This window comes from Triticum urartu, chromosome 7A (assembly GCF_056163025.1).
Source record: "Triticum urartu cultivar PI428250 chromosome 7A, HENAU_Tu73, whole genome shotgun sequence".
Lineage (NCBI taxonomy): Eukaryota > Viridiplantae > Streptophyta > Magnoliopsida > Poales > Poaceae > Triticum > Triticum urartu.
Window position 1 is genome coordinate 13,053,992 of NC_141879.1, and position 24,420 is coordinate 13,078,411.

A 24,420-nucleotide genomic window follows, 5' to 3' on the forward strand; every position below is an offset into this window, starting at 1 on the left:
ACGGGAGCTGGCTCAGCGTCCCATTCGTGTACGCCTACATGTCGGGTGCTGTGCGCGGCGTCGCCTAAATAAGGTGTTTGTCGGGTCATCCACAGCCTGCGTTGCTGTGCGTTGTTGTGTGTCGGTTCACCTATGATTGCTAATAAGATTCAGTTTGTGCGTCTTATCTCTGGCTCGATCCTGCTTGTGCATGCATGTCATGGACGATCTCGGGCTAAACAAAATTACACCACTGCACGGCCAGTTTGTGGATGGTGCATCATCGGACAGATTGTGAGGATCTCGATGTCACTTTGCTGTAATCATCAGTGTTTGCCCATGGCCGTGCACAGAGATTCTTATTTTTGATTTCCTCCCATGCATGGCCGTGTTTCCAACAGGTATTGGTGTGGAAATATATGGTTCAGTTACACTTGGTTTCCTTCATTCCTTGTATGGATTGGCGGGTCAAGTAAACATGACAAAATATCCAGCGGAAACCAAATTGTGGTAATAATGACCGGTGAGAACCAGGCTACAACTATGTTCCAAAATTTCATAAAACTCCACAGAAATACTGTACGTTTAGGAGTGACCTTCTATATAAACATGTAAAAAATTCAAGATCAACCCAAATTCATTTAGAAGCAGGGCCGGCCCTAGGGTATGGCCAACGAGGCAACGGCCAAGGGCCCAAGACTCAGAGGGGCCCACGATCTGGCATGCAGGTACATTAGTATAGAGGAAAAATATTAGGCAGAGAAAAAAATTAAGAAAGGAAGCGAAGCTAGGCCCAATTCCCTTGCTGATCGCTAGCGCTAGTTGAAGCATAGCTACGCACAGCCGCTTCTTCTCTTCGTCATCAATCACATCGCTGACCCCTAAAAAAACGGGCAGTAATCTGCGCCGGCGCACCGGCCCAAGCGCTGCGCCGGTCCTATCACAGTCGTTGGATTAATCCATCTATGGTCATTGGATTAAAAAAAACCACGTCATCCCTCCGCACCGCTTCGTCTCGAATTAGAGACAGGAACACAGCTTTGACCGGCTGTAGATGACTGCCCATGCAGGCTGTCTCGTACAACGACATGGTTTGCCATGGCCTCCGACGAATCACCGGCGCCCTCGTGGCCCTTGCCATCGTTGCCCCCGCTAACTGTCTCGCCGCCATTCGTCGTGATCTACGCATCACCCACGCCGTTCATGGTCCCTCTTCGTCGTCGGTTGCAACATCCTGTACTCGCCTTCGTAGCCCCCTCGCCGTCTCTAGTGCAGCCTCGCCATCCCGGCAAAAAAAAAACGAGCAGTCGTCACCGTCCCGATGAAAACTCTGCCGGTCGCAGCAAGAAAACACCGTCGGTCCCAGGAAAAAACAAAATTCGTCTGTCACAGCTTTTTCTCCGCTGCCGTTGGTTCATAGTAGCAAATGGCAATGCTGGTTGTAGCAAAAAAGCAACGCGGTTGTAGCATAAGAACCGGCGCCGGTGGTATGTGGTAGCATAAGAAATGTGGGCTGTAGCAATAGCCGGTGTGGTTGTAGCAAAAGATCAACGTCGGCGATGCGTCATAGCATAACGAGACCCTGGTTGTAGCAAGTTGGTACGCTAGTTGTAGCATCACGCACGGTGCTTCTAGCAGGGCAGTGCTGGTCGGGGTGGCGCCACAAACTGCCGACGCCGGTGGTGCGTTGTAGCAAAAAACAAAATGCCAATTGAATCTTTTTCTGTCTAAGGTTTACGCTTTTCTCGTAATGGTTCCAACTCTTTTGAGTTTGACATTGGTTGGTTGAAGCTTTGACGGTTGAAGCTTTTTCGATCTAGGTTTGAAACTTTTTTAGAAGCGGATTGTAGCTATTCTCGACGCCGGTTGCAGCTTTTTTGGCTGCGCGGTGGCTGACCTCCAGCTACCCCGTATCCAGTTGAAGCTTTTTCAAAATTGGATGTAGCTTTTTTGGTTGCCAGGCGTAGCATTTTTCAGTATGGTTGCAGCTATGACGCACGTCCGTCGAAGCCTATTCTTTCTCTAGTTCCAGCAAAAAATGCCACCGGTCGTAGCATTTTGGGTTGACGGTTGTAGCTCCGATGTGCACCGGTTGTAACACCTGCTTCTCTCTTGTCCCTGCAAGAAAGAATGACGCATATAGCAATTTCCGTCGCTGCTTGTAGCTTCGTCGAGTGTCGTTAACAGCTTTTCCGTAGATGGTTGAAGCATCCCCGTGCAGCACGTCGACGCTTGCAGGCGCCGGTCCCCAGTTCGTGCTTGTAGCATCGTCATCCCCGCTGTTGTGGGTTGCAGCTCCTTATTGAAAAAGATGTTGTCGCCGGATGCAGCAAAAAAAATTGTTGGTTCCAGCTCCCTCTCCGGCCGGTTCCACCAAAACAGTGCTGGTTCCGGTGACGGTCGGTTGTAGCAAAAAATGCGGACGGTTGAAGCTTTTTCTGAAGCCGGTTGAAGCTATTAATGAGGGCAATGGAGCACGGATAAGAGAAGTTTAGCACGCGGGCTGGAGGTGAAAGAAAACCAATGTGGCGTTGTGTGGCCAGGAAAAAAGAAGGGAAAAAAGAGATAAGGTAAAAAAACGGTTCGCACGGACCCACCACGCATGCGTCTCGCACGGAACCTTTCGCGTGAAGGGAATACAAGGTTGCAGCACGTTGTGAGTGCCAGCGTGTCACGTGACCGGCGGAAGTTTGGACCGGCGTGCCAGATCTAAACGTTTCCCTAAAAAAATCAATCAGATCGATCGCTTTGTCAGTTGTCTCTTCTTTTCTTCATCAAGATGTCAGTCGTCGCTCCACCGCTGCGCGCGACAGCCTGGTGCCGGTGACCTAGTGGCGGGGGTCCAAGTCGAACTCCAGTCCCCAAACGCGGCAACATGCCGACGCAACGTTTTTTTCCCATCGTCCAGAACACAACAAACCCCAGTTCCCAATCACAGCAAGGTCATCACCGTCGATACCAGTAGGGTCGTTTTTATGTTCTGGTAGTGACTGTGTCGGCTCCTTTTTATTGAATCATGTGAATTTGTATGGATTTTGAGATTTATCCCCTTCCTTGCTTCACGTGCAGAAAAAAGTAGTCCGTTCGTTGTAGAAACTTTGAACTTAGATCAGGATCAAAGTGGCAGAAAATGATGTCTTTGTATCTGCAGATTATATAAAGTAATACACTGAATCTCTGGGTCAACGGGTTTCTCATATTGCTTATGATATTTAACTCATTATCCATGTTATTTCTAGGGCTTAGAAGATGGTTCTAATGCTTCATCAAATAGCAAAAAATCTTATCAAGAATGACATGTAGAAGGAGCCATCACATTGATAATGGCCGAGGTATGCTTCCTTGTTGTGATTGCTTTTGTCCTACTCTAAGAAGTATGTGCATCATTTAAATACGACTAGTATATATTAGTAAAAACAATGTGAGGTTTGTAAATGTCCCAAGAGCGGTTAGGTTTGGCAAATTCCCACATCGAGAAAAAATTGTTGAATAAGATTGATCATTATCAGCGACTTTGCATCTCGAAAAGCGAAAGAAAATTTTAAAGTAAAATATAAGGGCCTTAGGTTCTCATTTTGCCCAGGGCCCCCGAAATCTCAAGACCGGCCCTGTTTAGAAGTTAAGGAAAAAACAAAATCAGCAAATGAATGGTGACAGACAATACAAACATAACTATGCATCCATGTTTTTTTCCTTACGTCCCAAATGTATATGAGTTTGAACTTCAAATGCACATGTTTATAGAACTTCACCTTTCTAGTATTGCCTAGTTTGTTACTCCGTCCGTCCCATATTAATTGTCGTTGAAACGGATGTATCTAGACGTATTTTAGTGATAAAATACATCCGTTTGAGCAACAATTAATACGGAGGGAGTAATTTTTCAAACAAACTTCCAAACGTAGCTTTCACAGAAGTTATTCACCTATATTAAGTGTGTGGCCTACAGACACAAGGTACAAGTCAAGCTGGAAGTGTCGATGACTCAGCACGCAATGGTAAGAAGTTGTGTTGGCATTGCAAATACTCTCTGTATCAAAATATAAGACACTTTTTGATCAAAAAACATATTATATTTTAAAACAGAGGGAGTACTCCAGCATAGTCACCTTTCAGACATGTAAAAGCTAGTACAGATCATGCTGATGCATCGATGGATAGATGGGCTGCTGTAACCAATTTGTAAATGAATTTATTTGCAACACCAAGCCAAGGTAGAGATGATCGAAAACATGTTTTAGAGCACTTGCACCCGGGCCCCTCTTATCTAGCCATCCATGCTCCGCATCAAGATTCGTGCAAGCACATTTATCTCTTTTGTTTCTCTCATATAGAACGTGCCTTGAAGTTTAAACCTTTGCAAAACATCAAAGCTTTCTAACTAGAATCTAGAATAAACCTTTTCGATTGTTTGGTCCAACATAAGTATACAAAATTAGTTTTGCTTGATTAAAAAAATCTTATTTCTAGTATTTATGCCGGACCAAAAAATCTGAAAGTTTTATCCCGCATTCTAGTTAGGAAGTTTTGCTGCGCTGCAAAGTTTGAAGTTCAAGACATGTTCTATGTGAGAGAAACAAAAAAGAGAAAATTTCACGTAGGAAGTTAGTTGTGTCGCACAGATCTTAAAGCAATATTGGAGGGTCAGTATAACAGGGCCCGGGTGCAGCCGTGCAGGTGCTCAAAATATCTGCATTCGTAGAAATGATGACAACAAAAGCAAGCTAGCCAGGATACAGTTGGCGGTGGTGGTGGTGGTGGTATTGAAGGTTTCGACGTATTCTCTCGCTGCACGGAGTCACCGACATTTCCAAATTAAGCTAAGTTCATGCAAGTAGCTCCAGAACGGCAATACCATTAGGATGCCGTGTACTTGCAGACCCGAATTTTTGGGACAGCGCCAAATGCTGTACTACAAGTGTATAAAGTAAATAAAAGACACGAAATTTTTGGGACAATGCCAGATATTGTACTACTAGTGTCATAAATAAAGGCACGATGTTTCAAGTACCCAGTACAGTTGGTTATTGTAGCGCCTGCCGACATAACCAGGTACTCATTCACAATGGTTATTCTAGTACGTCTCGTTGATCAACGACTGTACCCTGTAGTGAGTGGTGACTGAGTTCCAGGGCAAAAACACTTTGAGTGCACGGGTTCTTGAAGTTTCAGGGGTGAAAAACTCTAGGTTGGACCTTCATTAGTTGAACCTGACAAAGATGGATGAAAACTCATGATCTTGCCTCAACGGGACGGCGACGCTTGTGCGTCATTGTTGAAGCACCTATCATGTTACCTAGGGCTGACATTGTTGATGGTTCTTGCTTTTGGTTGCTACAGTTGTTTACAGATATTTTGTTATTTTCTTTCTCTAATAATTTGGCTATGTTCATATCTGATGTCTTAGGTAGCACTTTAGATCATGTTGGTGCAGATGCCAGCCAGGTGTAACCAATATCTTCTCGACACTGATATACACCTTGTATAAAAAAACAAGCTAGTAGATGGAATACTTTTGTTGGTGGACAGCCCAGCAGGTGCCACCCTCGCCTGGCGGGCCCCATCCACGTCACCTGGTCGGTTTGCCAATCTGGGTGCAAATACCATGCTCCAGTAATCCGGTTCTCTAATTAACTAATAATTACTACCCTTGTATACTGTGGTATATATAGAGCCAGGGGGAGATTAGCAATAGCTTTCATAGTCCTGCGGGGACTAGCTAGCTCTAGTTAGCTAGTTGCATCAGTGTCTGCTGCTCTAGTGTTACTACTAGCTACTTGCAGGGTGGGCTCCTTGATGGTGGGTGTGTGCGGGCGTGGCATCATCAAGATTCACATCCATCCCATCCAGGCATGAATCGCTCTGTTTGTTTCCAAAATGATGAAACAGCAATCAGCATGTAGATGTGCATGAGAATCTTGATGATGCTGCATCCGCACACAAGCGCCTTGGCCTTGGCATTGCCTTCTTCATCATCTTCATGTATGAGTGACATGATCAGGTGAGACATCTATCGTCCCATCCATACATCTCCTGCCATATCTATGCATGAGCCAAGAATGCATGGTCACTAGCCTACTCTAAGCTTCGATTCATTCCATTTGTTTGCTATATCTCGTATAATATGGTTCCACTGTATAAACAGATAGATAGATAGATAAAATGTGTGATATATATAATGTACTGCAAATGTATATCAGTATGTATAGTAAATACAGGCGGCGGAAGCTTGCCGACGTTGGTGAAGTGGAATGTCAGTACCTTGTGACCTCCATGAGACCGCCATGCTCCATCTTGGCAAGTGTTTTCTCTTTACTCTGAGCCTGACGTGCCAGCTTGGCGGACCTGAGGCATCCCACCTGTACTGCTTCATTTGGTTCTCTTCCAGTTCAGATCGTTTTTAGACACACTGCTCGAAATTGCCAGTGTACAGCTTAAGCTTCCTGTTCTGCATATGGACGATGTTCGTACATACTGCATTCAGAAAGTTCTGCGAGTGCTATATCACACCAAGTATACGGTCGAATTTCTTTAGTGTTTCTTCCAACCACACATGCATGCCTCAAGATCTGCAAAATATCGGAAATAATTGCAAGCATTATTAGTTCACAAAAGCATATCACTTGACCTCAGAAAATCGCTTACTGGGTACTGTATCTCAGTCAGCGCCAAGGCAAACATGCCTCGGTTCAGAGAAAACACATGACACATAGCAGTAGTAATCATGCTATTTACAAATGTTCCTAAACAAGATTAAACATGCCTACAGTTGAAGCAAAGAAATCTGCCAACAACACTAACTGCCAATCAGCAGTTCAGCACAAGTAAATCTTGGGCAAACCCAGTCGACCAGAGAACTAGAAGCATATATAGTATGGAATTAAGTTCCATCCTACCACCACCCAACCAAGTAAAGTCCAACAAATTCAGGAATTAAAACCCAAATGTGCCAAGACATGTATACTCAAACCTATAACGAACTATGTTCATGGTTATATACGGAGTAGAACCAAGCATTTGCTTACATATTTGAAGTAAACATACACAGATTGAGTGTGTACATTGCTGGCAAGATTACATTTCAAATCCATATTATTCAGTCAGATGTGTTGTTCGTGGCATTCTTGCTTGGATCAGATGTATGGTACGAAAGAAAGTTTTCTACTACGTACTTCACAAAAGCCACAGCGATTCATACAGCAGAATTAATATATGGTTTTGTTGCTGAAAGTACGGACAGTGTATGTTTTCTTGAAACAGTAGAAATACACAAAACATGCATAATATGTATGTATTTGACCTCAACTAGGTGAACTAGACAAATTATCTATTTGCACTAGTTGTCTACAATTGCCAAATACATGAAGCTTAAACGTCGAGAAAAAAAGGTCAAGAATAGAATTTGAGCAAGAAAAGAAGCAGGCACCCAGTGTGTTGATAGCTTGACATGGGAAGATAAGTATAGATAACAACAGATGGCAAACTTGGCATGACGGATTGAGCGAGACTCACATGGCGAAATTGGAAAGCATAAACACCAACTCAAAGCATTCACAATTGCAAGTACTAAGGGCAAAGAAGCGCTCGGTAAGGTCTTTTTATCTATCTAAAAAAGAAATACATGGTCCATTAAGAAAAAAGAAACAAGAAATGTTCGTATGTCTGCAATATTCCCTTCTTTTGCAGATTCTGCAACCATGATAATTAGAGAAGGAGAAAACAGATGCATATGCATGCAACTCGTAATGATGATCTTCAGAATTGAACAGTTTACTTTCCATCAAGAAACCAGAAAAGAAAAAGGGTGCCAAAATAGCAGCACCTCCCAGGTTGCATGATTCTTCAGATGGCCAAAGCAATGACTTTCTTCCTCTTATGTGAAGTTATTATATATAGGAGTAGACAGAACCAAACATTTACTTACATCTTAGGACTAAACACAGATTGTGTGTACACTGCTGGCAAGATTACATTTCTGATCCGTATTCACATGTGCTATTAAGGTGAACCCAACAAGTTCATCATGGCTTGATCAGATGTATGATAGAAGGATATCTACTTTACAAAAGACACAATGATTCACAGGGTACGTACAGCAGAGCAGAATGTATGTGTGATTTCTCCAAACTTCATATGCTGAGCGCCTGGCAGCTAACAAGTTCAGCAACCGCAAATTTCTTCGAGCCCACGGTTCTCCAAACATCAGTGCCTTGCTCCCAGGAGACGACTGGGTTCTGGCATGTCGAGCCAGTTGCATCCATAGGCCTCAGAGCGTCCGTTTGCACGATACTGACCTTGCCATTTGCATCTTTGATAACCAAATGGAGCTTCCCAAGAAACCCCGCAAGCAAGTACGGACACTTTGACTCTGCAAAGTCACCAACAGGCACCTGGCTGACAACAGCCTTCCATGTATCCTCATTGGGATCGTACATCTTTATCTTGCCACTATCAGAACAAGTTGGGGGCTCCAAAGCATATAGGTCCCCATCCACAACAGCACTTAATTTTGTCCCGGCTTGCCTCCCAGGCCAACCCTCGCTTAGGCCTACAGGCATGTCTGACCATGAGTCCGTCGCAGGATCGAACACCTCCCCGCCAACGTCAACAAAGAATGGCCAGGAATATAGGCTCTGAGGCACATACAGCTTGCCTCCAAATGAGACTATTCCTGTAGCAACCGGCTTCAGTAAGTCAGCCAGGAATGCAGTCGGCAGAGTTTGTGCTTTAGAGAAGGGCATGTTTGGCACATCTGCCCAGATTCCTGTGGTTGGGTCAAACACTTCAGCAGATTGAAGCGGAGCTAATCCAGTTTCTTCCCTGATGACACCGCCAACAACATACAGCTTGTTGTTCAAAAGGCCAGTCCTGCCAAACGCTCGCGCGGCGCTCATTGAGCTTACTTCCTGCCACAAATTTACAGCTGGATCATACTTCCATACGCTTTTGATTGCTGTGGCTCTAGAGAAACCGCCCAGAACATAGAGGCATCCATCGACCGTTCCAATGGCGCAAGCACAAAAGGGAATCTTGTCTAACCAATCCTCTTGGCCAAGCAAGCCTCTAATGACACCAGAGATCCTAATCCCAGCACTCACCAAACCCCCTAAACGGCTTCCCCCACGAGCAACCACAGGCATGAGCGGCAGTCTCTGCCATCGGCTGCAAAGCGGATCAAAGGCGTGCCACGACAGCTTGCCATTGGCCGCCTTGGTCAGTATGTAAATCCATTCCTCATCCACACCAAGCTCCTTCCTCACCCGATACAACTCCATGCCAGTGATGGCGGCCTTCCAGCTCCGTGAAACCCTCTTGCTGCTAAGATACCACACCCTTGGCATCCTCGCGAGGATTTGCAGGGAGATCTCATCCGGGAGGTCAGGAATCAGCCTCGGGTGGTAATGACCAGGGCGCAGCTTCTTTGAGGAACCTGGTTTTGACGCTTCCCTGTGCTCCAGTGTTTGCTTCCCGTTGCTGGGGAAGCTGAGAGACGCCCCCATTTGAGCACTTGTTTCCAACTTCTTGTACCTACAAAAAGGCCCAAAAGAAAGCCAATTGTCAGCATGGTGTTCACCTACAGGCAGCTTCGTAGCTGCCTTGCAAATCTGCACTCCATCTCCGATGGTGGACAATCCAATCAAACTTGTAATGGAGTTGGCACTTCATATAAAGTCACAGCAGAAACTAAGCTAGCATGTGAGAAACCATGAGGATCTTGGGAAGTAACCAAGGCCCTCTGACAGCTGGTAAGCAGAGTGACTATTGTTCTATCACATTCACAGCTAGCTAAGAGTAAGGAGACAAGCAAATTCTAACTGCAAGAAAATCTTGTCCCAGCGCCGGATTGGCCACGGTTAATTTATTTCTCTTATCAAAATTAATACACAAAAGATTAGTCATTCGAACAACCAAAATGGTCCCAAATTCATGCGATGCGACAGAAAAAACAAAACAAAAAACACATTAATTCTGCACTCCATCTCTGATGGTGGACTACAACCCAATCGAACTTCTAAAGGGGGTTGGCATTTCATATGCAGTCAGAGTCCAATCGGACTTCTTTCTGACTCGAATGTATATGGACGCATTTTAGTGTATTTGTTCACTCGTTTCAGTCCCCATGTAATCCATACTGAAATATCCAAAACATCCTATAATTCGGAACGGAGGTAGTACTTGACTAGATCTAAGTTTCACCCATTTTCAGCATGATAGAGACCATGAGGCCGGTGATAGTTTGGTAAGCAGAGCGACGAAACTATTGCTCTACCGCGAGGAGACAACCAAAATCCTAACCGCGAGAAAATCTCGTCCCAGGTTGGAGGAACCCGACGACGGACTGGCCGCGGTCAATTTCTTCCTCTTAACAAGATTGTGCGCGTGTAGTTTTACCTGGCTGTTTACTGCTGCTGCGCCGCAGGGGCGGAGGAAGGGGCGCCTCCGGTGGAGAGGACGAGGCCGAGGACGGCGTCGGCCTTGAGGGCTGCGGCGAGGCTAGGGTTCGGGGAGACGGCGGGCGCCGCTGCGGGGACGGGGCGGTGGAGCGGGGGTAGGGGGGAGGCCGCGGGAGAAGAGATGAGGAGGCGGTTGGGGGCGCGGCTTCGGGGCTGGAGCATGGCGGCGCGACGGCGACGGCGCCGGCGGCGAGCGATCGACTGGCGCGAGCGCGGAGGGAGAGGGGGGAGTCGTGTGGAGTTGCGTGGCTCTGGTTCGAGCTTTGATGCTGACCAAATAAGTAACCATCGACTTATTTTTTTATTATATTTTGGGAGCTTTTTCTCCCTTTCTCTTTCTTTCTTTCTTTCTTTATTATCCTTTCAATAAAATAAAATGTTTTTTCTTTTTCCAAGTCAAGTAAAATAGGAACCATAGAAATTCTTCATATCAAATTACCCTGGTACGCAAAAAATACACTCCAAAAAGAGGATCCCATTGAAAAAGAAATCATCCAAAATAGAGAGTTATTTTTTTCAAATTCAATTGTTTATTTATCTCTTATTCCAAAATTTCCCTAAAAATCGAATTTCATTTTTTCATTCAATGGGGTTAAATGATCTATTCTTAATAAGATGGTCATGTAGGAGTACCACCGTAGACGCCTCGTAGACTAGTATGAATCCAGGAAAATGCATACGAGTCTGAGACTTGAACCTGCGTGCAAAGCTTCATGACAGGGAACCTAACCAACTAAGATGCACATGCGCTAGCCGCCTGTTTTATTCAACTTTGATTTGGTATAACTGAACTTATATAAATTATAGCAATGTCAATGTGAAACAGTAGTAAGCATCTTTCCTTTGTGTGCTCCCAGATGTTCAGACTCGTGTAAACCTTAAAAAAACGGAAATATTCAACTAGCCTCTAAAGATGTCGTGCATTATTCATTTGCCCAACGTCTCCTGAATCATGAATCGTTGAGAAACAGCCGCCTCCAGGCACAGCTTTTTCACATGATGAGTACATGAAATAATTTATGCATGGCGAATCACACCATCATACAGCAATTCTTATCTTTTTTTATACATGTACATAGAAAGAACAAACTCACGGGAAACTATTACTCCCTTTGTTCATGATCTAAACTTCTTGGTTTAATACGATGTTCTAACTTTATCACGGAGCGGCCGGGGAAAGGCGCTCTATGGGGAGCTTGTCGAGTTCACCTCCACCGCCTGTTCCTTCAACCGGGAAGAGCTGGCAAAACAATTTCCTAGGGAACAAAAACATGTAATACTTGCCTGGACATAGTCAGGGCATATAACGAATGCAACACATTTAGGATAAAATGGCATTCTCAGATCAGCAGCAAAGAACTCTTAGAACAGCTCAAAAAGACAAGGTAGGCAATGTAGATGCGTAACCAAGTCATTGAACAGTAGAGCACATTCATGTCCTGTTTTGACCTCAAATACTTTTAAGCCATCAACCTTTAGGGGAAGATAAGCGTCATACCGACTCTCGCGGCGACAATATGCAGGATAATAAAGATAACATGTTCCATGGCACGTCCCTAATTAACTCCACTACAAAATTCAGTCTAGAGAAGTTCAAAATCACGACCGACGACACAAAGATGATGAAACGCGGCAGGCAGAAACACGGCTTCTAGGACGGTTTTCTCTCTTTATTCCTCCTTGATGGCGCCCTTGTCGCTGACGTAGATACCGTCCAAGAACTTCCTGATATCCTTGTTCTTGACGTGGCATTTCTGTTAAACAGCTAAGGAAAGGGGAACTTGTGTTAGAAGTATGAATTATTGGAAACAACTAGAAACAACGATGCGCGTCCCTCAGCACCACACATGTGTTGTGCAAGTCAGATGAATAGATCACTGCAAACAACTGTGGAATAGCAATGCTTCATGACAGGGAAGCTAATCAACTAAGATAAGATGCACTAGCCGCCTGTTTTATTTAACTTTGATTTGGTACAACTGAACTTACAAGTAATAAGTTATAGCTACGTCGATGTGAAATAGTGGTAGGCATCTTTTTATTGTGTGCTCTAAGGTGTTCAGTTCAGACTCGTGTAACCCGAAAAAACGGAAATATTCAACCAGCGCCTCTGAAGATGCCGTGCATTATTCATTTGCCCAACATCTCCTGGATCAGGAATCGTTGAAAAACAGCCGCAGCAGCCTTCAGGCACAGCTTTTTCGCATGATGTGTACATGAAATAATTTATGTATGGTGAATCACACCAACATACATCAATTTTTATTTTATTTTTTGGACATGTACAGAGAAAGAACAAACTCACGGGAAATTATTAGTCCCCTCGTTCATGTTCTAAACTCCTTCGTTTAATAAGATGTTCTAACTTTTTCATGGAGTGGCCAGGAAAGGCGCTTGATGTGGAGCTTTTTTTTAACAGTCCCTCGGGAGGTCGTGAAATGATTTTCTTCTCTCTTATTCCATATGGAATACAATCAGTTAAAATAAGAAGGAATAGGGAAATACTCGATCGTTCACTCCAAAAAAAGGGTCCTATTGAAAAAGAAATTATCCAAAATAGAAAGTTTTTTTCAAATTCAATTGTTTATTTATCTCATATTCCCAAATTTCCCAAAAAATCGAATTTCATTTTTTTCATTCAATGGGGTTAAATGATCTATTCTTAATAAGATGAGTCATGTAGCAGTAGCACCGTAGATGCCTCGTAGACGAATCCAGAAAAATGCATACAAGTCTAAGACTTGAACCTACATGCAAAGCTTCATGACAAGGAACCTAATTAACTAAGAAGCACATGCACTAGCCGCCTGCTTTTATTTAACTTTGATTTGGTACAGTTGAACTTATAAGCTATAGTTATGTCAATGTGAAATAGTAGTAGGCATCTTTCCTTTGTGTGCTGCAAGGTGTTCAAGACTCATGTAAACCGTAGGCGCCTCCTAGACTAGAATGAATTCAGGATAATGCAAACAAGTCTAAGACTTGACCTACGTGCAAAGCTTCATGACAAGAAACCAAACCAACTAAGATCTTTGATTTGGTACAACTGAACTTGTAAGCTATAGCTATAGTTATGTCAATGTGAAATAGTGGTAGGCATCTTTCCTTTGTGTGCTCCGAGGTGTTCAGACTCATGTAAACCAAAAAACGAAAATATTCAACCAGTCTCTGAAGATGCCATGCCGTGCATTATTCATTTGCCCAACATCTCCTGGAACGGAAAGCGACGCTGTGGAGCAAATTCTTTGTACATCTGTTCTCCGTGATATACAAAAAGCAAAAGCTATCGACCAGTCTCTGTTTTCCGTGAGCTTTTTTGCATGATGAGTTCATCAAATAATTTACATATGGTGAATCACGCCATACAGCAATTTTTTTGTATAATGTACAGAGAAAGGGAAAATTATTATGTTCTAACTCCTTCGTTCACAAATATAAGATGTTCTAACCTTTTTGTGGAGTGGCATCAAGCCCCATAGCAACTTTCCATTATCATGTTATAACTCCTTTGTTCACAAATATAAAATACAACCACAATACAAACTATTCTACATGGACAACCATCCAGACACAGTGCTGCTTAAGAGCCACACAACAAAATGCAGTAACAAGCGGCAACATTTCTACCTTGGCAGCAAGAACTTAAGCAGCTCAAATAGAGAAGGCAGGCAATGTAAATGCATAACCAAATCATTTAACACTAGAGCACACGCAGCGCATTCATGTCCTGTTTTAACTTCAAATACCTGAAGTCATCAACCTTTAGGGGAAGATAAGCGTCGTACCAATTCTCACGGTGACAATATGTAGGATAATAAAGATAACATGTTGCATAGCGCATCCCTAATTAACTCCACTACAAAATTCAGTCTAGAGAAAGTTCAAAATCACAACCACGACACAAAGACGATGAAACACGGCAGGCAGAAACACGGCTTCTGGGACGGTTTTCGCACTCTACTCCTCCTTGATGGCGCCCTTGTCGCTGACGTAGATACCGTCCAAGAACTTCCTGATATCCTTGTTCTTGACGTGGCATTTCTGTTAAACAGCAAAGGAAATGGGAACTTGTGTTAGAAGTATGAATTATTGGAAACAATAAGAAACAGCGGTGCACGTCCCTCAGCACACATGTGTTGTGTAAGTCAGATGAATAGATCATACATGCCTCAGCAGCCATCCAAACATCATAATAACTTGAATAATTCAAGTAGGACAGAACAAATGAAGTGGTAAAGGAACGAAAATGGAAGAAAAATTACATTACTGTAACACATAGAAACAAGACATACAGTCAACTTGCACAGTGCAAACATCATTTTGGTTATTATACAATGACATGAAACAACCAATAAAAACTGTGTGCTACAAAAGAAACCTTAACTCATGATCTGGGTGAATAAGCACATGCTGCCTCAGGTAAGTCCATTTCCACCACAATTATACCAAAATCGAACAGATGGGACATCTTACTAAAAGCTTTTAACTGCTACTGGATGAATATCATTCAGGCAGATCATCATAGTTTCTTCTTCACATAATTACAAACAAATTGACATGTAATGATTTAACCACTACCTAATAACAGTAGAAACCCGACAAGACTGCGACTGTTAATAGAATGACCAATAATGGGGTGTGCACTAGCGTCTAAACATGCAGCACAACGCTCAACAAGCAGTAAAACGGCTGAAACAGCCTTGTTTGCATCATGTTGAACAGCACAAGTAGACATATATGCATCGCAAAGAAAGAACACTAGACATCCAACATATAAAGAAACCCACAATGATTTATACGCACATCTATCATGCTAGCTTCCCCAAAGAGCACAAGCGAGAATGACACATGATCATTCTAATTCAGATCACCCAAATTAATCAGGCACCACAACATGCACATGAACAAAAAGAAAGGGTCTGGATCCTGTTTGTTTGATTCACCTGGTTGATGAGGGCGGCGGAGCGGGAGACGAGCTCGATGTCATTGCCGTCGAGGACGATCTCATCCTTGACCTTCTCGGACCGCAAGATGGTGACCCCGTCGAGCATGTCCACCTTCCTCACCTGCAACCAAATCACAGCCGCTAAATCCATCAACCACACACAAGCAGATCCACAAACCAAATCTGCATATCAACCGCGTTGGCAACAAAAGAAAAGCTAAAAGCAGGTACCTTCTTCTCGCCGAGGAAGTTCCTGATCTCGATGCCCCGGTTGGCGGCGGTGATGGAGGCGTTGATGGGGAAGTGAGCATACACGAAGCGCATCTTGTAGCGGAAGCCCTTGGTGACCCCGGTGATGAGGTTCTGGACGTGGGAGATGGCGGTGCGGATGGCGGCCATGGTCTTGCGGGTGCCGAACCAGGCGTCCACCTTGAGCTTGCGCCCGCCCTCCTGCAGCTGGAAGTCGAGGTTGAGGTGCTTGAAGTTGCGGGTCAGCGTCCCCCGCGGCCCCGTCACCGAGATCATCTTCGCCGACACCTTCACGGTCACCTCCTCCGGGATCTCCATCGTCTCCGACGCCAGGATGGTCTTCATCTTCGCCGGTGATGGGGGCTGGGCTGGGGCGAGGTGGCGGCGGCGGCGGGGAGGAGGAGGAGGAGGGCAGGGGCGAGGGTTTGGGGAGAGAGGGTGGGGTGGGGACTGAGGGTTGCGTGTTTATAGGCTGGGCTCTCGGTTGGGTTGCTGGGCCGGGCTTCTCTGGGCTGCACACCACACGGCAACATCACGGCCTTTTCTCTCAAAGAAACCTTGCTCTCCATCATCTCTCGCAAGCTGGTAAAAAAAACATTTCTTACCCAAAGCTTGTTTTACAAAAATACATAAAAATGATAGAGTTTTGTTCTATTTTCCGATGCGGATTTTAGTTTACTTCATCTCATGGCTTGTCCTCCCTTGACTTCGACCGGTTTGTCGTCCCCAAGTAGAGATGCTTAGGATGCTCGTGCTACAAGATAATTTTTACTACTACATTAGTTACTACAGTATTTAGCTAGAAAAATAAAAAAAAACTAACATACTCTCGTGATCGGTATTAAATCTGGATTGCCACAGCTACAGTATAAGAAAAGCTGGGCCCAGGGATGGCGATAGCCCGTCCTCTGTGCAAAATTGCAATGACTCGGTTTTACATACACATATTGAAGCCAAAGTTTCAAACATTTGCCAAACATTCAGTGGAATGCATACAGGATGCAGAGAAAACGGCGAGCAGCCAAGCAGATCATGGACAAATTCAAAAATCACAAGTGGCGGCCAGTAAGAAAGAAAAAAAAGTAGTTTATGCGACTAACACCTGTCGGTAACTGACTATCTATCTACACAATCGGCTGCAGTAAGCCCAAAGTAATCGATTACGACCGAAGCAGCAGGAAACCCAAATGATGATCTATCTTTACAGGATCTATATAGGATCAGGTCCTCCATGTAAAACTTCCGAGCCTTACAAAACACAGAACTTCCGGAACGCGTCCAAGCTGTTTGCTAAGCAAGCCGCTTAGCCCTAAACTGCCAGTTCCACTCAATAGCCTAGCGTCGTGAAACGCCCCATCTGCAGTGACACATCAGGCTTCACATTATCATTATTGCCCAAGCCTGGTGGTATCTGAGGGGGCCTTGGTTCCTCTTTCCTGCCTTCGGTAGAGCGCTGCACAAGGAAAATGACTGCTGATAAGCAACAGTGCAACACATACCTCTGTGTTGGGTGGAAAAACACAGCACTAGTAGAGCAAGGGAACATCAGCAGCTACCTGGTAGCCAGTGTTGCTGGTCGCCACCTGTACCGGATTCAGCAATTGCACCAAGGGTAGTTGAGGTAATAGCACTACTGTTGCCAGGACCACAAGCGGACATCCTGGCTAAATTTTGATTCCGGGGAGGAGGGAATGCATGACAGGTTTCATCTGCATCCCACAGGGATGGATTTGACACCTTCGGTTGGTTACTTGTTTGCTGGCGAGCAATCAAGGAAGCAATAGCAGCATCGAATGAATCGCACGTGGCAGGAATCTGCTGCTGGAAAATCGAGCTATTTTGTTGCAAAGGCGGTTGTTTGCTGTCCTGAGAGGGCACGGCTTGCGATAGCAGTGCTCCAAAACTGATATTGGATATGCTGTCAATCCATGAAAGCGGTGTCGCTTTGCTTTGGTTGTTATCCTAATTTTGGAAACATACAAAGAGGATCAGATCAAGTCTCAAGTACAAATGACATCATTATTGCAAGAAGCACATGAAATTTACTCACCACCATGGTCTTTTCCGTGTTACACTCAACGGATGGACTGGCAAATTTACTTGCAAACTCAAAATGATGTGAAGGTTTGTCGCCCAAAGTCTTTTCTGCAGAGAGCACTGGTGCCAAGGGTGCTTCGCTGATTTGTTGCTTCAAATTAGGCTTGAACCAACCATACCTAAAGTAAGCAAATGATAATTAGCTGAATTTTTTCGTATTCCCTTGATTTTCATAGAATGCTGTTTGACATGACAAGTCTTCCAGAATTGAACCGTCATTACTAATTTCTTCGATGAAATGTTGTTAATAAATACAAAATCATGACCATCTGAAGGTACCTTAAATTAATCTAGTGAGTATTAAAAAAGGAGTCATTTATATATGTACATCACAATGAAGGTAACCATTTCTGGGTAAGAAATTGAACCTTAAACGGAATGTTGAAGGGCTGCCAACAGCAACATAAACATCGGCAGCAGTGCAAGAATCATTAAGAGTCCATTTTTTACTGCTGGCTATGCTATCCGGTCTAGCACTGTATGGGAAGAGCATGAGGTCGCCTTTTGCACAACTAGAACGACCCCATTTTGTGTTCAAGTGTTGCACAATTGAGGACATCTTCTTTCGAGGAGCCAAAGTCAACTCCAGGTAAGGATTGTGTTTCTCCTGTTACATAAGTGGTGGAACAAACCAAAAGTAAAGAAGTGTGAACTTGAAAGAACATCATATGCTGTATTTATATGAATCTCTCCTGCAAAAACTGAGATAATCACCTGCTGTAGAACATTTTGAATCGCCTCATCTATTGGGAAAAACTGAAGCTTCATCTTTCCAGAATAATTTGGTGGTTGAGCAGACAAGTTTGTCAAACTGAGATAATCACCTGCCAAAGAGCACCTTGTTTTTCTACTTCAGTTGTTGATTCGCCTGATACGAAGCTCAGTACAAATGTAGTACTAAAAGAAATCAAGAATAGGGCACCAACGCATCACCTGCTGATTTGTGGGTATATTTGCCTGGCTTCAGGCAGTGCATCTTATTAACACCAAGTTTGGCCTTTGCTTCTGTATCGGTTGGTTTATGGTGCTGCTGAGGAGCTTTCATGATTCTGTGATATTCGTCAGCAGTAGCAGCTATCAAGCTCAATATTGGTCAAGCCCTAGGAAACTTCCACCTTTCCTGCAGGTAATGAATTATGGAACCGGTTATTGAATCTATATCTAGACTTTAATGTATAATAACAACTCTTCTCAATTTGATAAAGGGCACATACAAGATGTGTTTCAGATCAGAAAATTGGTGAGTAGAGTATCAAACTCAATCCAAATGGAGCGAGAATTCCTCTTATTGCATTTGATAATCAATACGTAATGAGTTAACACAAAGTGGCAAGCAAAAGTGAAAAACTCACTGTTCTATGTATTTGTTCCAGTTAGGGTTCAAAAACGTATTTGCTCCAGAGAATTTCGGGTCACCACGTAAAAAATTCAGAATTGTATTGGCAATAATAAGCCAAGCAACTGATCCCCAATTGCGATTGCAACCAACCACACAGTTATGCAACAACAAGACATGGACAAGCCCCACCCCCCACCAGGTGGCGGGCGACGAATCCGTTCACCCTGGAACTAGTGGAGAGAACTGAGGATGCCTAACAAGGCATACATACATCATCGCCCTCTGATCCGCATGGACAGGAGCATCATTCCAATCAACAACATCCTCGTTGTCAATGCCAGAGCTACTGATCGCAGCTTGGCTACATGCTATGCTACCCTGGATTGACTAGACTCACGCACCGTCGCCGCGTCATTCCTATTCGAGATTCATCCCCGCATCAAACCCTAATTTGGTTACATGGTACCCTAGCTAGGGTTTCCACGCTTGGCCCGAGTAGCAGAGGAATCAAGCCAGAACCGCGGAAGTGGGGGAAGGTTTACCCTGCCTCGGCGCGGGGACGGAGATCTGGACAGGCGGGATGCGCGGCCGAACCGGCGGGGTGCAGGAGGCCCTCTCGTCGCGGGCGCGGTTTGGGGGGAGAATCCGGCTCGAGGTGCCGCTCCCTTCCCGCCTGGGTGCGGTTTGGGGCGGCGACGCGCTGGGGCGGGGGCGGGGGCGGGGGCGGAGCGGAGCTGGGTGGCGGGGAAGACGGGGAGGAGGAGGCGGCGGCGGCGTCCGGCGCGGTGCCAGTCGCCGGAGAGGGCGGGCGAGGGTGAGGCTGGTTCGTTCGGGACGGAAGAAGAGGTCGTGGGGGCTGGCTTTTTCTTTTTTTTCTTTTTCTGTAGGCATCAAACAAACAGTGCAGGCGACGCTGCTGAAGCGAGCACCAATGGCCCGGCCCAACTCTGACGCGAGTTTGTTTTTCATTTCCTTTTTCTTTCCTTTGGTTTGCTTTTCCATTTTTTGAAAGATGTTCCGAGTTTCAGAAGATGTTAGGGATTTCAAAGGAAAAAAGGTTAACAGATTATAAAAATGATCCTGGATTTTAAGAATGGTTTCCAAAATTATTGAAAAAGTTTTTAAATTTGAGAAGCATTTCACATTTTGTAAAATGTTCCAAATTTCGCAAAATGCTTGTGAATTTGAAAAAAAAATGTTTGGTGTGTTCAGAAAAATGTGTTAGTAATGTATTAAAAAACATTCACTATATATTATGGAAAAGTTCATTGTGTATTAAAAACATGTTCAACTTGTATTACAACAAAATAGTTATTGTTTATCAAAGAATTGTTCACCATATATTAAAATTTTGAAAATAAAAATAAAAAACTGATTTTTAAAAAAAAAATTGAGATGATTTTTTAAAATGTGATCATCTCATCTTCCCTATCTTGACAAAAAGAGTAGTGTTCCCATCTCGCTTCATCTTTTGTCTGACCTCCGCCTAGGTACTGCCCCGCCTCTCACCCTCCTTCCCCCACACCTTTTTTTTTCCTCCCACCTGATTCTTTTTTCTAACTTGTTTTGGTTATTTGCCTTTCTGATTTCCTTCTTTCTTCTACCTTCCCAATTTCCTTTCGGCCCTAAAATCACCCAGCAACCATCCCATGTCGTCTCCTCCGGTGCTTCGATCGCACACCCCACCTTGCGTGCCTGGACGCCCCACCTACCTCTCACGCTTGTAAGTTTCCATCTCACGCCTCATATTCAACACTAGCGTGTCCGTCGCCCTCCACTCGTGCATGTCGATCTGTGACATGTGCGGTGGTGATGCCCATGGCGCTAGGTCACGCTCGGTGGCAACCGCGCACGCCGCTTGATAGATAAAATCTAAAAATAAAAGGATATGGCAATTCATATGTTCCTTTAGTATTCTGGGTAACAACAGGTTCCAAACAGATGGCAGCTAAATCAGGTAGCATAATGTTTGGAAAGAAAACACATCCATCACTTTGTTTGACATATTCGGTCAAGTAAGCAAAATTTAGAATCCAAGACAAAATACCAACTATTGTACTTTTGAATACACATTTATTTGCCAACATGAAACTATCTATCACATGTAGGTGTGTTTGCTCCCGCGGAGCATAGCAATATGAGATGCCCTTATAAACATGATCTTTCTTACACTAGTAGAAAAAGGGTCAAATGTTCAGCTCATTAGTCCCGGTTTGTATTTGAGCCGGCACTAATGTGACCAATAGTGACGGTTCTAATGGCTAGGCGGGCGGCGCTCATTAGTACCCGTTCGTGGCGAACCTTTAGTACCGGTTCGGTACTAAAGAGGTGGTGGCCTTTAGTACAGGTTGGTGGCTCCAACCGGTACTAAAGCCCCCCCTTTAGTACGGGTTGGTGGCTCCAACCGGTACTAAAGGTGGTGGCCTTGAGTACGGGTTGGTGGCTTCAACCGGTACGAAAGACCCCCCTTTAGTACCGGTTGAAGCCACCAACCGGTACTAAAGGTGGTGCGCTGCCACCCGCAGTGCACAATGTTTAGTCCCCCCTCGCTAGTTGAGAGGAGCTCGCACCGGTTTATAAGCCCCGCCACGGCTATCGTGTCGAGCTCCTCTCTAAGCAGGCCTTTGTGGGCCTATTGCAAGTCTTCTGCCCTGTGGGGCCTACTGGGCCATACGAACCTGCATCCTGGCCCAAGTGGAGGTTGGGTTTCTAGTCGTATGCAGGCCGTGTCGGCCCAGTAGGCAGGTTATTTTTGCTTTATTTAAAAAAAATCCATCAACTGGGACTAAAGGTCCCCAAGACTACGGTGCGCCTCGTGCCACGTGGCGGGCCTTTGGTCCCGGTTCGTGCTGAACCGGGACTAAAGGGGGGGGGGGCTTTAGTGCCCATCCTTTAGTACCGGTTCCAGAACCGGTACTAAAGGTCCTTACGAACCGGTACTAAAAGCCGTTTTTCTACTAGTGTTACAAGGTCAATATAATCGCTTTTTAATTTCTGTCAAGATTAATAAACCACACACGTATCCCACACAAATAGGACAACTTGATAGGATCTAACAGGTATATTTTTATCACTTCTAATAACCTCATTGACTGTTTACATGCCATCGTGTATAGCAAGAATACATGAGTCTTGATTTGATTTTTTTTTATGACATAGTGCCCATTAGGCTTTCAAATATTTTACATTAGTGGTACTTCTGTCATGAAACTTATGAAGGATGTATTCCTTTGAACGGTATTTCAGTCATTTGATTTATGTTACATGTGTGGCGGCATGAGAAAATGGAAGTCCCTTAACTAAAAGAGAGCAAAATATTTTTGTCAATTAAAAGAATGCCCAAATCACTATGATATACTCTACGCTTCCTTTGGTGATTTGGTGTTCCACATTTTTGGAATCCAATAATTCTAGTAAATATACCAAGCGTTTTTGTATCGGAGAAATGATTTTTTTGATTCATTTATTTTGGTAGATCAATCTTTTGTACTTCTCTTCATGGAATATAGCCGAAAGCAACCAATGTAGCGTTTAGTTAGTAGTTTTTTTCTGTACCAATGTTGCATGTAGTTAGTAGTTTTTCTATTTCACCCGCAAAAAAAGAGTAGTTTTTCTATTTCAAACAACGAAGAGAGAGAGAGAGAGAGAGATGCACCATTGACAGAGGTAGTGAGGTTGCATTGGGGAGGCGAAGGCGGAGATGGTCTATGGAAGTAGAAGGAGAAATTGTTGGGGAACGTTGCAGAAAACAAAAAATTTCCTACTCGTTTCACCAAGATCCATCTAGGAGTTCATCTAGCAACGAGTCATTGGATGCATCTACATACCTTTGTAGATCGCGTGCGGAAGCGTTCAAAGAACGGTGATGATGTAGTCGAACACGACGTGATCCAAATCACCGATGACCAAGCGCCGAACGGACGGCACCTCCGCGTTCAACACACGTACGGGACGGGAGACGTCTCCTCCTTCTTGATCCAGCAAGGGGGAAGGAGAGGTTGATGAAGATCCAGCAGCACGACGGCGTGGTGGTGGATGCAGGGCGTCACAGTAGCAGGGCTTCGCCTATACTACGAGAGAGAGACGTAACGGGGAGAGAGGGAGGCGCCAGGGGCTGGTGTATGAAGTCCCTCCTCTCCCCCACTATATATAGGGGTGCTAGGGGGGGCGGCGGCCCTAGGAGATGGAATCTCCTAGGGGGGCGGCGGCCAAGGGTGGGGAACTTGCCCCCCAAGCAAGGGGGCGCCCCCTTTAGGGTTTCCCCTCAACCCTAGCCGCATGGGCCCTAGGGGAGTGGCGCCCCAGCCCACTTTGGGCTGGGTTCCCTCCCACTTCAGCCCATGGGGCCCCCCGGGATAGGTGGCCCCACCCGGTGGACCCCCGGGACCCTTCCGGTGGTCCCGGTACAATACCGGTGACCCCGAAACTTGTCTCGATGGCCGAAACAGCACTTCCTATATATAATTCTTTACCTCCGGACCATTCCGGAACTCCTCGTGACGTCCGGGATCTCATCCGGGACTCCGAACAACATTCGGGTTACTGCATATACATATCTTCACAACCCTAGCGTCACCGAACCTTAAGTGTGTAGACCCTACGGGTTCGGGAGACAAGCAGACATGACCGAGACGACTCTCCGGTCAATAACCAACAGCGGGATCTGGATACCCATGTTGGCTCCCACATGCTCCACGATGATCTCATCGGATGAACCACGATGTCGAGGATTCAATCAACCCCGTATGCAATTTCCTTTGTCAATCGATATGTTACTTGCCCGAGATTCGATCGTCGGTATCCCAATACCTCATTCAATCTCGTTACCGGCAAGTCACTTTACTCGTACCGTAATGCATGATCCCGTGACCAGACACTTGGTCACTTTGAGCTCATTATGATGATGCATTACCGAGTGGGCCCAGTGATACCTCTCCGTCATACGGAGTGACAAATCCCAGTCTTGATCCATGTCAACCCAACAGACACTTTCGGAGATACCCGTAGTCTACCTTTATAGTCACCCAGTTACGTTGTGACGTTTGGTATACCCAAAGCACTCCAACGGTATCCGGGAGTTACACGATCTCATGGTCTAAGGAAAAGATACTTGACATTGGAAAAACTCTAGCAAACGAACTATACGATCTTGTGCTATGTTTAGGATTGGGTCTTGTCCATCACATCATTCTCCTAATGATGTGATCTCGTTATCAATGACATCCAATGTCCATAGTCAGGAAACCATGACTATCTGTTGATCAACGAGCTAGTCAACTAGAGGCTTACTAGGGACATGTTGGTGTCTGTTATTCACACATGTATTACGATTTCCGGATAACACAATTATAGCATGA

At 44.8% G+C, this 24,420-nt stretch overlaps 3 protein-coding genes across 4 annotated transcripts; all 3 read right to left on the bottom strand.

Annotated features, from left to right (window-relative positions):
* Nucleotides 1-6,133: 6,133 nt before the first annotated feature.
* Nucleotides 6,134-10,696, bottom strand: LOC125518695 (F-box/kelch-repeat protein At1g22040). Of its 2 annotated transcripts, XM_048683523.2 has the most exons (3): nucleotides 10,372-10,696; nucleotides 8,074-9,507; nucleotides 6,134-6,548 (listed from the first exon to the last, which is right to left on the bottom strand). In XM_048683523.2, the coding sequence occupies exon 2, from the start codon at nucleotides 9,477-9,479 to the stop codon at nucleotides 8,109-8,111; it is 1,371 nt and encodes a 456-aa protein (XP_048539480.1). In that variant the 5' UTR covers nucleotides 9,480-9,507; nucleotides 10,372-10,696; the 3' UTR covers nucleotides 6,134-6,548; nucleotides 8,074-8,108. The 2 variants fall into 2 exon arrangements, with proteins under 2 accessions (XP_048539480.1, XP_048539479.1); XM_048683522.2 differs by lacking the exon at nucleotides 6,134-6,548 and having other exon boundaries at nucleotides 7,827-9,507.
* A 3,411-nt stretch (nucleotides 10,697-14,107) lies between these two features.
* On the bottom strand, nucleotides 14,108-16,071 carry LOC125521029 (large ribosomal subunit protein uL6). Its single transcript, XM_048686084.2, has 3 exons — nucleotides 15,610-16,071; nucleotides 15,377-15,499; nucleotides 14,108-14,474 (listed from the first exon to the last, which is right to left on the bottom strand). Exons 1-3 carry the CDS (start codon nucleotides 15,970-15,972, stop codon nucleotides 14,391-14,393), a joined length of 570 nt encoding a protein of 189 aa, XP_048542041.1. The 5' UTR covers nucleotides 15,973-16,071; the 3' UTR covers nucleotides 14,108-14,390.
* Nucleotides 16,072-16,627: 556 nt separating this feature from the next.
* LOC125521925 (TSL-kinase interacting protein 1) lies at nucleotides 16,628-19,899 on the bottom strand. The gene is made up of 7 exons (XM_048686988.2): nucleotides 19,606-19,899; nucleotides 18,658-18,844; nucleotides 18,439-18,548; nucleotides 18,093-18,331; nucleotides 17,678-17,843; nucleotides 17,184-17,589; nucleotides 16,628-17,080 (listed from the first exon to the last, which is right to left on the bottom strand). The coding sequence occupies exons 2-7, from the start codon at nucleotides 18,767-18,769 to the stop codon at nucleotides 17,016-17,018; spliced, it is 1,098 nt and encodes a 365-aa protein (XP_048542945.2). The 5' UTR covers nucleotides 18,770-18,844; nucleotides 19,606-19,899; the 3' UTR covers nucleotides 16,628-17,015.
* Nucleotides 19,900-24,420: the final 4,521 nt, after the last annotated feature.

Bases quoted from the DNA above. Each gene is read 5' to 3' on its own strand.
- LOC125518695 (XM_048683523.2), bottom strand. From the start codon at position 9,479: ATGGGGGCGTCTCTCAGCTTCCCCAGCAACGGGAAGCAAACACTGGAG.
- LOC125521029 (XM_048686084.2), bottom strand. From the start codon at position 15,972: ATGAAGACCATCCTGGCGTCGGAGACGATGGAGATCCCGGAGGAGGTG. The intron at 15,500-15,609 runs GTACCTGCTTTT...ATTTGGTTGCAG, and splicing joins ACTTCCTCGGCGAGAAGAAG to GTGAGGAAGGTGGACATGCT. The intron at 14,475-15,376 runs GTGAATCAAACA...GCTGTTTAACAG, and splicing joins CCGCCGCCCTCATCAACCAG to AAATGCCACGTCAAGAACAA.
- LOC125521925 (XM_048686988.2), bottom strand. From the start codon at position 18,769: ATGAAAGCTCCTCAGCAGCACCATAAACCAACCGATACAGAAGCAAAG. The intron at 17,590-17,677 runs GTGAGTAAATTT...TTCCAAAATTAG, and splicing joins ACACGGAAAAGACCATGGTG to GATAACAACCAAAGCAAAGC. The intron at 17,081-17,183 runs GTAGCTGCTGAT...TTCCTTGTGCAG, and splicing joins CCAGCAACACTGGCTACCAG to CGCTCTACCGAAGGCAGGAA.